Genomic DNA, 13,978 nt, shown 5'->3' with positions numbered 1-13,978 from the left:
AGTCTATCAAATCTAAAGTACAAGATAACTGAAATGAATGTGTAGCTCTGATGCATGAACACGTGGAAGACACAAAATCGTCAGCTTTTACATAAATATTATAGAAGTAACGCATGATAACAAACCGACCTTAGCTCAGTTGGTAGAGCGGAGGACTGTAGTTGGAAATATCCATCAGATATCCTTAGGTCACTGGTTCGAATCCGGTAGGTCGGAAATGTTTTTTAATTTTTGTTAGTTCTTACATTAATGTTTTGCTTTCTATTTAACGCCCATATCAGCCGTCATGAGTTTCGCCAGTTAATCGGGACATTTTCGTCCTATTAACACCTGAATTCGATCAATTTTTTCATAAAAATTAGTGTAACTCATAATATCTTCATTGCATCAAAAGAACGTTTACGTCAAAATTAGATATTATTCAACTTGATGGTTCCAAACTTCCAAAAGTTTTGCGGGCAGGAAGGTTCTGCCCCTTCGACAAAGGCACCTCCTTAGGCCTATGGGCCATGGCCATGCACACAAGAAAGATCAATTTTTTTTATAAAAATTAGTGTAACTCATAATATCTTAATTGCGTTAAAAGAACGTTTACGTCAAAATTAGACGTTATTATTCAACTTGATGTTCCAAACTTTCAAAAGTTTTAAGGGCAGGAAAGTTCTGCCCCTTCGACAAAGGCACCTCCTTAGGCGTATGGGCCATGGCCATGCACACAAGAAAAGTTGCAGAGACTTGTTCTCCTCTTCCTCAAGACATTAATTACACATGTAGAGGGTCAAGAAAGACATAAAAAATATTCAGACAATTCAAATACAAGGTACCACAGACTACGCAGACTTTCAAACACACAACTTGCTTTGTGCTCGAGACATGCAGTTGACAGTTTGACCCTTGACCAAGGAAGAAGCATCCTCTTGCAGTTCACATACTAAAAGAGAAAGTGGGGTTCCAGAACTTGTTGGGACCCCCACCATGTTGGAGGACTTTTCTGTTCATCCAATCATATAGGGTAACATTTTTTCAAATTCTTGGAAAGTTATAATTAATTACAAAGAAAAATACCACTTGTTAAAGTATAGAGACGGGTCGCGGTCCACCATGAATAACATCGATATTGTCAACAGTTAATCACCTGTGCAATCTATAGGTGTGGAGTTTTTATGCAAAATGCCTCAATTAGAAGTGGAACCCTTTGATATAAGTTGTGATTTTCTTGTGAGATGGCTGATGTGATACTTTTTACTTTATTCAACATGCCCCCTCACGTCAGACCACTTTGAAGTGGCTTAGACGTAGAGCTACATCGGTTATGTTTGTCAATGAACCCATTAATTTAGGCCAAGGTCTGAAAATCGGTTCTAATTTCATGTTAAACTTTCATAGAGACGTGTCGTCATCCACCACTAGTAGCATCAACATTGTCACCACTTAATTACCAGTGCAATCAATAGGTGTGGAGTTTTTATGTGAAAGGCTAGAATTGAAACCATTTGATATAAGTTGTTCTTCGTTTTGTGAGATGGCCAATGTGAGACATTTTACTTTATTCAACAACACTATCCTAATCAACCGGCTTACCTCATATATGTGATGGAGTATCTTTCTAACACATAGGTGTGATAGTATAAGGATCAAGAACCAAACCCAATTAATTCAATTACTTATTTTGTATGTAAGAAACAAAAGAGGAGTCACAGATAAAAGTTTAAAATAAAAGTAACTAAATGTTAATCTTTAGGGTTATTCTTTCGCAGTCCACGAAACTATATACCATTGATTGTAACTGGATTACCCATAAACTATTACTTATTGGCTGCCTTCACATCTATACTTGTAACTTGTGGATAATCACAACAAAGATAAATCAAGTTGTTCCGTGATGAATCATTCTTAACGTAAATGTAAGTTAGTTCAGTCAGTTAAAACATCATGCCGTCCTTTTGCATCCAAGGTTTATTCTCTTTTTGTCTTCAAGGAAGGGAGTCACCCAAGGGTCGAAGTTTCAATCTCTCTTTTCATATGTTAAAACATAGTTTTAGAGTGTTTTTATAGAATCGTACTCGTCTATTTTCTTCACTACAAATGAATATCTTAATGATTTTGAATTTGTCTCATTTTTGCAAAAATAATCCATGAGTGGTGTTCTAAAAGACAGAGGATTCAGATCATTGAAATATATTATAAAGTGAGATCCACAAAAATTTGTGTGAAAAATTGTACAAAAAAAATAGTGTCACGAATACGCCCCCTTCTCATATGTCCCATTTCTGACAGGGTTTGAACTTTTAATTAAACCCTAATCTTTATTAAATGATCGAGTTAGGGTTAGAAAAATATTTTATACGCGTTTGGCCGGCGATTCTAGAGTGTACAGCTAGCTAGAATATAATATTTGTCAATGAGACTGACTTGAGAGGCAAGGGAATTGCATTAAAGGAGGAGATATCTAAGACTTGTAGAGCTTGAAATGGTTGACCCAAAATCTTGGACCTTTTGTTCTCGATCAGTGGTCCTTAGAAAGGGATTCTCTCTAGATCTCTTTACCTGAGTCATCTGAGTCACAAATTCAGACCCTTAAAATTTGATTCAACGGCTAAAAATAGAGAGCTCTATTAAAGTTATATTAACTTTAACCGTTAAATCAAATTTATGGTTCATACGGCTCAGGTGAAAGGGATCCATAGAGGATCCTTTTCTGTGGTCCTCTTGCTCGTCTTGTGAAGGAATTAATTAGGGAAGGAATTAGCAAAAATTAAGAAAGTTTATTCACCAGAAAAAAAAAATAAGAAAGTTCGTCATGGAAGGTTATTGTTGGCTCAATTAATATCCCAAAGGTTTATTGAACATTCTTCGTGATTTAAGATAGGTTTTTATGTGCTAGAAACACAGTTTGGCAATTAAGTGTCATAATACAAGTGGTTGGGTATTTAAAAAAAGAAATTTTCAACCACTTGTCTTATTACACTTGGTGTACCAAACCATTTTCCCGGTGTGCTAAAAAATTTCCATTATTTTTAGGTTTTTAAGAGGTGTTTGGTTTGCAGGAAAATGGACTTTGGAATGTAAATCATTTACTTTCCACCACCATGGGTAGACACTCTGCTGCCGCCACCATCATCATCATCATCACCATGGCCGTTGCCACCACCACATATTGTTGTCTCCTCCACCACTATCACCACCACTACCCATTGTCATCACCGCCGCCACTGCTACCCATCATCATGACCATCTTCTCCACCACCACTACTATACTACATTTTCTAACCTGTATCTCTCATTTATATATTATTAGACACATTAAATTCTATATTTAAATTTCATTGTTAGGTTAACCAACAAGAAAATTCATGAATTCTAGAAAATAAAATTTTGTCATCTCAATTTCCGTTATTTTAAAACTCTTTGGTAATCTTTGATTACTTCATCCACACGCAATGTTAATGTATTAAGAATATCAACGCATGATATTTTTTTAGTACAACATATATTTTACACTAAGAGAAAAGGGAGTTCGACTAAACCACACAATGGGCAACCTAATTTAGTATCGAAATCATCATTCACAATATACGAACCTAAGACCTCTCACTTACAAGTAAAGAGGAAAACCACCATACACATAATATTTTACTATTCTACGTTCTCAAAATATAAGATTTGTGTATGTAATTTTTATTAATATACCTATAAGTTCACATGTCTCCAATCAATATTATAAACGTTTTTCCACAATTTGTATTGTAATGAGTTTGCATCTTCTAGAGGATAACCAAAAACAAAACTTAATCTAGTAAAAAAAAAAAAAAAAATATATATATATATATATATATAGGTAATCCAATGCTTTAGAACAGTAGGCACTCAGAATCTGGCAACTACACACATTTTTTTTATTATTTATGAATTATTTACATTATATAACATCACACTAAACAAACAAGCTGTAGCAAAAAAGATTTGACTGCACCAAAAAAGAATAGAAGCTGATAGCAAACTAGGTACGTAGTGGTTTATCTAGGATTGAGATCCTCTTTGGATCTCACATTTTGGAGCTTACGAACTCAGAAATTCAGATCGTTCAAAAGAGAGATATAAGGGTGTTGGATGGAGAGATTGTGTGTGAGGTGAGTCAGCGATGGGGCTAAGGCGGCCTCATGATTTAGCTTGAGTGGTCCAGATTGCTAAGTTCATGAACTCCGGAGTGTGAGATTCGAAGATGATCTCATTCCGTCTATTTAACCTAATAAAAATGATGTTCCTTGATTAAAAAGAGTGAAAAGAAAACGAAAACAAATATTTTGACAAATATTATAGATCGAAGCCTGCTACCAGAAATTTGTGGGGATCAAATCGAGCAACTGCCAGATGTTATATGACAATAACTAGTTGGGAGTTAGGTGACCATATTAGTGCAACATACTAGAGAACGTAAGTTAGATGACCATTAGTGCAACATTCTAGAGAACGTAAGTTCGATGATTGACTCACTACCAACCGTACATGCATGATTTAAAAGCTTTTACACAATTTGTCCTTCTTTCTAGTTCGTCCACAGTATCTTCATTTGTTATTTTCATTAGAGAGATCGATAAGTTTGATTTTTCACCTCACTCACTCGTAATTACAAGAGATTTTTTAGGGTGTCTGGAATACAGAGCGATAGGTTACATATTATTATACAATCGGAGGGATACTCGAAAAAAACTTCCCTCTAATTGTATGGTCATGTGGCATACTGTCTCTTGTTCTGAGCATCATGAAAAGTTTCTTGTTAATTACTAACTAATTTCTCAATAATTAAGACCTTATTATATGTGTGACAACTAAAAAGTTGCGGAAGAGTGCACGTAAAGTTTCTAACCTAAACCCTTACGTAAAACCAACAAACCAAAGTAATTATGTTACTAATTTTGTTGCTAGATATAGATGTATCTAATAAACTACTTTTGTGTCAGCTTGAGCTCACTATGACCAAGTTACAAGCACACGAGGACTACATAGTTTCAACAAATGTATACTTAAATTAACAAAATAAAATATAATACTGGTTTTTATCATAATTGGTCATTGAAATTGACATATCCCATTAACATGATATCTAAAAATGAAAATCAATAAATGTAATCCTTGAATATGGATGCCTCGAATCAATGGCCTACATCCGTTTATTTTTCGTTAAGTATTATGTTGATGTCCTAGCACGACACATTTGTGGCTCCACATGCCTAATTAAATAGCACCGCATGGATTAAAAAATAATAATGGAATAATTTCCTAAACTAATTAAAATTCTGAAAATTGTAACCGTAAATAAAAAAGAAAAATAACATTTAACATGGAGACTGGTGAATCTCGGTCAAGGTTTGGCCATCCTTTTTACCTTCCTTCTATCCTCTAAAATCCACATATTGAGATGATAATATTGAATAATAAATAAAGAAAAAGAAAAAAGATGGCCAATGAAATATGAGCAGGCCTTTGGGACCAAGAAAGCAACATATATTTGATTAGATGGAAATGAAAAGACTTCTAAAGAACACGTATTATATTTAGATAGTAATTATGAATATTGTTTAGTAAGTTATTTGTGATGTCGACAAGCAAATTAACTAAGCAAAAAGAAAGAAAAAAAATATTTTCTAAAAGACAATAAAAGAAAAAGAAGTAATTATAAAAAGTGAAAAGACATGCATGCGATGCGTTCCAGAAGTCATTCGTGCATAAAACGTTTTCCTACTTCCATTATTTGATTTCTTTTTTTCTTTTTATCAAATTGCATTGTTTGATTTCAACTTTGTCATATTTGTTGTAATTAGACGGTTCGATTATGTCGACATCTTTGTACGATTTTGTCAAACAACCGATTTGATTTCTTGGGCATATGAGCAACATTTGCCAATTGTTGTCGACGTAATTTATCAAATGCTACTGATATATGTCTAGTCATATCTGACTGGACACCACATCTTGTTATCAACTTATTTTGACACTGTGAGATCCTATGGTCTAAAGAGTACATCCTATCTTTAGAGATAAAAAAAGGTGCGAACTTTTTGTACATTGTATGCCTGCTTTTTTTAAAACATTTCCGATTGTTTTGGTAGACGGAGACGGAATTATTAGAGCCGATGTTCTTTGAGATTGTAGCAAACACTAGGCAAGTACAAAAGGCGTACCATACATTCAATCTTTTAGAGGGTCCCCTGAAAGCTTTCACATGATTTTTTCCAGCCTTCAGGTAGTCCTAGAACCACCTTGTCCCAATGTGCCTTTGTATTCAAATCTTCTGCATCCATTTTGCATGTGTTCTCTCTGTTGTCTCTGTCATTCATTGGCACATATTATTAAACTTAATCCTCATGAACTTTGTTTTTTATAAATTAACATATGTCAATCAATAATAGAAGTCACTAGAATGTGTGCAGAACCGTTACAGTCATGCATTTTTATTGTTTCACTCAAATATAGGCTTTAAAAGTAAGATATATTTTTATTATAACACATACAGTACTACATAGATTCGTGATTAAATAATACGGGTTTAGTATAAAATTTAGACCAATTGTGAGGACAAGAAGCATCGTATGCAACTGCAAGAATGGTGAGAGCTCCATATGTTACCCCACCACAATGCAGGTGTGCCACATACACCTTCTCTCCCATTTGCAGGCTCCCCAGATCGATTCCATGTTTCGGGAATAATAAAAAACATCACATGATCTTCTATAAACACTTTTTTTTGTAGATCTCAACAAAATTAAAAAACAAAGAAACAAAATATCTTCCTTTTAATTATGCAAAATTCGAATCCATTTTATAAAAACAATATGCTATAATATTAGTGAAAAAATATAGAAAATAAATAATATGCTACATTAAGTTGGATTCAATCGTTATTGAATCATATAAGTTATAATTCATTTTGGAATCTTTATACTCATTAGCTCATAGACCAGCTCATTTTGCTCTCAAAGACGATTGTACTTGGTTTGATGAATCTACTACCGTAAGTAGTAATCTTTTTGTGGAGGGTATTTCATTACCTTGTACTAATTAGTTTTTTCATGTCTTGAATGAAATGGATAATGTTAGTGAGATCAAATAATGTGTCAGTAATATGTGATAAACACATTAATTAATACTTAAGCAACAATCCAATAATCGACAGTCACGTAATTTGGTTTATAAAATTTGATTTCTCTATAATTACCTAGGATGCATATATGTCATCACTTTTTTTTCAAAAAGATCATATGGAAAACCACAACGCCAATTCATATCCTGGTTATTATCAAATTCACATCGAATTCAGATCAAAATTCGATCCATTAACGGGTTTACTAAGCTCGTCTCAATAGGTAAGGAAATGAAGTCCCTAACCATCATTTCCCAAATACGTGGGTTGGTTTATGTATTTTCTCCCCTAACATTATCATTTATTAAAAAAATAGAATTCAATGTAGTTTTTTTTTAGATCAAGTACGATATTTATTTCATAAGGAGAACAACGTAAAAACAATGAAAATATGGTGCTAACAATAGGTCTCAATAAAAACCTTCTCGGGTGAAACCCAAAATGAAGGAAAAAGAGTGTCCAGCACCAACTAGAACAAGAATTAAACTAACTCATGAATTAAAATTATTCTCCAAAATAAGATCCGAAATAATATCGGGAGATTCCTCAAATCAAGAATTAACAAATTACCCGCTAATCTCCGTATTAGACAAACTAATTAATTTGTTAATCTTCGCAGAGAATATCTCCGCCACGTTTTTAATTATTTAAAAATAAAAAATAAATTCTTAGCAAAACGGGGGGCTGATAGTAAGTACGTGGAACGTGGTGGCGCGCGCGCGTGTCAAGACGGAACTACGTGGGAGACTGAGACCGCTTGACTGGTCTGACAAGTTGTCAGATAAAACGGTTCCTTTTTCGCCGTTTCATATTTTATTGGTTGGCGCGTGACTTCGTCTCTGCGGGCCTTTCGGCCCATAGCTTGGCGTCGAAACCGTTGGTAATTCAAACCGTCGAACGAAAATCTGTTAACCTGCGCGCACCCTGTTTATTCTAACCAAACCCCAGCTATTTACTCTGGTTAGGTTAAACCTTTTTGCTGAATGGTCCCCAAACTTTTTTGTGTTTGACCTGTTATTGCAAATGTATCCTTCGTCTTTAAGGAATCTTTTGTTTATGTGGCTAATTAAAATCAGGAGATACTTTGTACTTCATCGAAAGCTTTAAATGAATAATTAACAACTCGTTTAGAAGTACTTTCAAAATAATTAAAAGCTTTTTTGATAAAAATATTAATTGAACAATCTTCGATAGAAACGCAAGTGAATCCTTAAAAGACACTTGAAGTGCTTTTCAACCCTAAAATATTTATCTAAAAACGTTTTCAGTTATTTCAAAAGCATTTCTAAACGAGTCTTAATTAATTGCAGTAGAGAATTACATAAATTAAATTATTTCCATCTATGCAAGGGGCACTGTAAATGTCGCCCTCTCTAAATTGCATACTCTCTCTATGGGAAAGTTAGAATGAATAAACGTTAGTAGTAAACCTGAAATATCATACAATATTATGAAAGTTGTGACAGTTTGATTATATAATCAAGCATCGTAAGAATCGTGTTGTATACAATAGTTATAGACAAAAAAAATTGTGTCCAAATGTGTTACTCTCTTTTTAATTAGTCAATAGTTAACAAATATATTGTTGAACTTAACTGCATATGTCTGAACCGCTTAAAAATTGTGTGGCATCCATAGCATTATATGGAAACGAAAAATTACAAATTAATTACAATAAATAACACGCGTGGCAGTCGTAGTGCCACAAAGCAAATAACCAAAAAAATAGGGGTACATGTGCGAATTTAATAAAAACTATCGAAATATTGAAAGGAAAATATCGCGAGAGATGAAGCATTTTCTCCTCCCCGTTCAGCTATAAATACATAGCTCGAGTTAAGCTAGGTTTGAACAATTGGGCAGCGAAACGCAGCTTACAAGAAAAAAATAATCCTCTCTCTCTCTCTCTCTCTCTCTCCCCCTCCACTCTTCTTACTCTCTCTCTAAAACCTCAGCCTGATCAACAAACATGGCAGCTACTTCTAGAAGATCCACAAGCGCCTGCGGGCCAGTCATTCGCTCCTCTCTACCCGCCGGAAGGTTTCAAAGCACTCAGTTCTCGTCTGCTTCCGCCTTCGCCTTCGCCTCCTCCACTTCCAGCTTCTCCTCCCGCTCCTCCACCTTCTTCAACCGCGCCGCTTCCCCCCCGCGCCTCAACGTCGCCACCGCGGCCCCCTCCGCCCAGTCCGTACGATTCTCCTTCGACCGCCCGACCTCCCCCAGCCGATCCATCTCCGTCTCGCCGCGCGGCACCGGCGCCCACCACCACCACCACACCGCCGTCAAGAGCGGCCGGAATATCAGTCAGCCGAAGCGCACCTGTATGTGTTCCCCAACCACGCACCCCGGCTCCTTCCGGTGCAGCCTCCACAAGAACAACTCCCACGTCACCGCCTCCGCGCCCTACTCGCAGAACCGACTGAACGCGCGCAGATCCGCGATGACGAACTCGCTCGTGAGAATCGGCGGCGTCGAAGGCGATCTCGTGAGGCGCGCCTTGTCCGCTCTGATCCGCCCCTCCTCCCACAGCCAGAGGCGAAGAGCCGATTTCCGTCCCCGCCCCAGCCGGCTCTCCACCATGTCTAAGTCCAACGAATAATCGGAAAACAATTTTGAAATTTAAAAAAACAATCGAGTCGGATTTGGTGTTTTTTATCTTTCCTCTGCAAATTGTTCAGTTTTCCGGCCGTCGAGGTGAGGCGGCGCTCGGCGGTGATGACGTGTCTGGATCCGGCGAAGCCTGAGTGATCTGACCGACGGGTTGACCGAAGTGCTCCAACAGCTAGGGGGATTTACATATGAAACCTTTAGCTGCTATGACCCTCGCTCTGTATATATAAGTACACAAATATGTATCGATTGGCGCGCCATTTTTGTTGGCGACTCCAAGCTTTCTGGGACCTTAGTAGCCTTCCTTATGAGCATCAAATTTCTTTAGCACCCCAAATTCAATTTGAAATTAAAAGATCGCATTCGTTAAAATTTGAATTCGCATTCCGGTCCAATTCTTCACCGTCTCCGTTTCACTGTTATCCGTTCTGTGATCAGCAGCGTGTGTACCCCGTTAGTTTTGACGCCTTCCGTTTATCCGTCTCCGTACGTTCGTCCCGTTCACTCCGTTTATCCAGGTTAGTTCGTTGTTGATTAATTGTTTCGATTGTTAATATTATTTATTAATTATTATTTCTTATTTGTGCAGGTGTATATATTTTTCTCCTGGATTTACACCAAATGTCGAGAAATTGAATTTTGGAGGGATTGAGAAGTTTGAAGCTAGAAATGCTAAGAAAGTTAGAAACCCTAATTTGGAAGGATTGGACTAAAGGAATTTTATAAATTTGATTAATTGATGCAAAATTTGCTAAAATATATGAATAAAACAATTAATTGATAGACCAAAATTTGCTATAAATGGGCGAATTTTTTTTGGAAGGTGAATGTTCTTAATCAATTGGATTAGGGGGGAATAATATTCCTCGAAACACGGACAACTGCCTTTGTCTCCGATTGAGCTACAAGTTCCTTGTAATTATCAGCTGGTGCCGGGCACCTGAGGGTAGCATGTGAAACAACTCAACAAAACATTAAGAATTGCTAATTAATATTAGCCACCTTAATCATGGATTATGACCCGCGCGTCCTTTTTTCATTAAGAGATACCAAAATGATTATTGCTTAAAACTCGTATTGTTTTCATGGCTGTATATGATTTTTAAAATTAATTGGAATCAAGTCGGTTCTACTTTTAAAATCTTCCTCCTTTAATTTTGGAATATTAAGAAAAAAAAGTCATTGATGACGAAATTAATTATTGGGAGACTCTATTTGTGAGAGTCGAGATTCTCTTTGAATTTATGTAGTCGGAGTTTAAAGATCTAGAGATTCGGGCCATTGAAAAGAAAAAAAGTTTCAGACTTCTGGCTTGCGTGAAGCGAATCAATGAAATAAAACTCATGAGTACCGCAAGGTTTTAAATGAATGTTTTAGATTTTTAGGTCTAGCAACTTCGCACATAAGAGTTTCGAAAAGGATCTCAATTCCGTGTGTGAGATGACTAGACCCAACAAACAAGTTGCTTTGGAACAACATTTGAAAGACAGAGGAAGGGCCGTGGTCCCGTGTAGAAAAGCTTTTATGAAACGGTTCTTCTCGTTTGGCGTTTAACATTGTAACCGTGTCATGTAAGTAATTCTCGTAAGAAATGAAATTCCCTATCCTGCCAAACCGAGGAGGCCCCATAGCCCATTGGCACAGCTGTTTTGAATTTTCAGCTGCTGTACCGCATTCATCAATAAAGCTAGAAACCAAGAAAGCAACTTAAGTTTGGTCCCTCGGGGGAGGATAAGGTTCCGAAAAGGAAAGTTTAACAGGTTTTTGTTCGCCCACTGGCTTTTAATACCGGGACAAACCCTACCTGGTTTTTCATTTCAGCACTGAATCGAACGAATTTCTCAATTTTTATATATAAAATTAACCTTTGAATTTCTTAATTTTACAAAAGAACAACGTAAACGATACGAGCATAATATTATATTGTCTAACATGCCAATGAAATTCATACGTGTTATATTATATCAGCACAAGACGCCACTTGCAAATTTACAACGATTTGCTTGTACCATATAAGCTTTTCTCCAATAAAAAGGCAACGAAAACCTGTGAGGTATGATACATAGTACTTTGTTTCATGGATGGAGTTGGTAAGTCCCTAGTATGCGATGAGAGCTGGTGAAGATGATGTCACCCAAAGACGGAAAGGGATTATTTTCGAATTCTTTGTACCAAATTTATTTAATTCTCAAATTCGGATTATTAAAATTTGATCCAACACTTACAATAAAGAGCTTCTTTAAAAGTTATAATAATTTTAGCCGTTGAATCAAATTTCAAGAATCTGAATTTTGTGATTGAATGAATTTGATGAAAGTGATTCGGAGAGGATCCCTTTCCCCAAAGGCCGACTTACCTTGTCAGATAAATCCTTATATTATCCAGTCAATTATGCATCTTGACCTAGGAATGAGACAGTAAAGTAAATAGTCAACTTAGATGAATTATTTAAAGGAAAAGGATGCGTTAATTAAAGGAAAAGGATTCTCGTCGAATTCTTTTTCTAAGGATCCTAGGAATCCAGTAATTTTGTTCGTTCATCGTACATCATACGATTATAAATTATTTAAAATTTAAATACAAATAGTACTTAACGAAAAATGATCATATACGATGAACGAACACAATTGCAGAATTCCTAGGATCCTTTTCCTTATTTAAGTTCATGGCCCCTCGGTATTTAGAGTTACGACAGTCATTCATGTCAATTCCTTTCATATGACATCATAATCATTATGAAAATGTTATGATTCTTAACTTTTGATTTCTCCATTGATCCGACTCCGCTTATTTCTTTCTCCTGCTTTCGCCCTTTGATCGACGAATTCTTTTATTTTAAATAAGTAAATAAATTTTTTTTGTTGTTATTTTTAACTTGTTTGTATAATTTTTATAAATGATAACATTAATGAATTAAACTGTTAATTATTAGAAATAAAGATAATATCAATATACATACGTATGATTATTTTTTGTAGCATTGAAATATATTTTTTGCATTTTAGTATGTGTTAGGTGCACACACACTGGACATTACGCGTCAGATTCCAACCCAAACTTTTAAACAAAACCCAAATCAATTAAAATAGTGAAAAATAAGCGGAGAGAATGAGAGATCTAGAACAATTCTATGCCACGTTCTAATTTCCCATAAAAGATCGACGATGGAAGAAACTTTGAAGTTCTGAAATTTGGAAATTCTAATTTGCTGAATGCGTGCTGACTCGGCGAAATTGGCGTTTAAGGGTTAAGCAGCAGACAATGGAGTTATTGGGTCTCCAATAATTGGAAAATTGCAGATTCAAATCCCATTAAAGTTGTAACAAATTTGACTTGTATTATGTGATGGTAAGTCTGATAATTTTTTACATAACTTGTTATTCGATATCGAACAATACGAAGATAATAGGTGCGGAATAACTCATTAACGAGTCATACTGACATCGGATCATCTATCAGAACTCATTAATAAATCAGATCATTATCAGACTACATGTTAAGACTCGATAAGTATCGCTTGTATCTAGAGATTAGGCATAATAATTTTTTACATGAAATGTATACCCACAAAAATACTTTAAAATAATGAGCCTAATTACGTGGATGCAGCTGGCAGCCGGTCATGTGGGCCCAGATGGTGATACAAAGTGCAGTGGGGCCCAAGTGTGTAGTTAGGGTTTGGGTGATGACAAAGCCCATCATTCATTGTGCATGCATGTACCATCCCCTTTGGGTGTAGAGGGGTGACGATCGATGGTGTTCTGTCTTGTTACATTTGTTTGTTTTGTTATTTGGCCTCTACAATTCAAAGTGGATGGTGGGGGTGGATAAGGATAAAGTCTTAAAGATAAGTTCTTGTAGAATTTTTAGGATTGCGATTTTGACAGTTTTTTTAGTCACGGGAATTTCGAAATTGTATATCAGTTCAATGCTGTAAAGTAGCGAAAGTTGCTAAATTAAATCATTAACTATCAACTTTATTATCCGCTCATGTCATGATACGTAAATAGATATTATCAAGTTATGTTGTCATCGTAACACTCAATAACTTATTTATGGTATTACTGTGAGTTTAGTAAATACGTGAACAAGTTCTCTTATCATGAGACTAAAACTTGAACATAAATAATAATGCCACATAACAATATTAGTATGAAACATAAAATCTTATCGGACATCATATATGACGAGTGATTTCTTTAGCCATGAGACTAGAATATTGACTTA

The 13,978-nt window shown here is 35.7% G+C and overlaps 2 protein-coding genes and 1 non-coding gene across 3 annotated transcripts; all 3 read left to right on the top strand.

Moving 5' to 3' along the window:
* Nucleotides 1–124: 124 nt before the first annotated feature.
* TRNAY-GUA lies at nt 125–216 on the top strand. The gene is given in 2 exon segments: nt 125–161; nt 181–216. It is a non-coding gene; the product is annotated as a tRNA-Tyr (tRNA).
* Nucleotides 217–8,985: 8,769 nt separating this feature from the next.
* On the top strand, nt 8,986–10,041 carry LOC103953846. Its single transcript, XM_009365640.3, has one exon. It carries the CDS (start codon nt 9,111–9,113, stop codon nt 9,738–9,740), a length of 630 nt encoding a protein of 209 aa, XP_009363915.2. The 5' UTR covers nt 8,986–9,110; the 3' UTR covers nt 9,741–10,041.
* On the top strand, nt 9,992–10,542 carry LOC103953845. Its single transcript, XM_009365639.3, has 2 exons — nt 9,992–10,269; nt 10,341–10,542. The coding sequence occupies exons 1-2, from the start codon at nt 9,992–9,994 to the stop codon at nt 10,462–10,464; spliced, it is 402 nt and encodes a 133-aa protein (XP_009363914.2). The 3' UTR covers nt 10,465–10,542.
* Nucleotides 10,543–13,978: the final 3,436 nt, after the last annotated feature.

Source organism: the organism of the source record quoted next, unplaced genomic scaffold, assembly GCF_019419815.1.
Source record: "Pyrus x bretschneideri cultivar Hongxiangsu unplaced genomic scaffold, Pyrus_bretschneideri_v1 Contig44, whole genome shotgun sequence".
NCBI classification, from domain to species: domain Eukaryota; kingdom Viridiplantae; phylum Streptophyta; class Magnoliopsida; order Rosales; family Rosaceae; genus Pyrus; species Pyrus x bretschneideri.
This window is presented reverse-complemented; position numbering and strand designations above follow the sequence as displayed.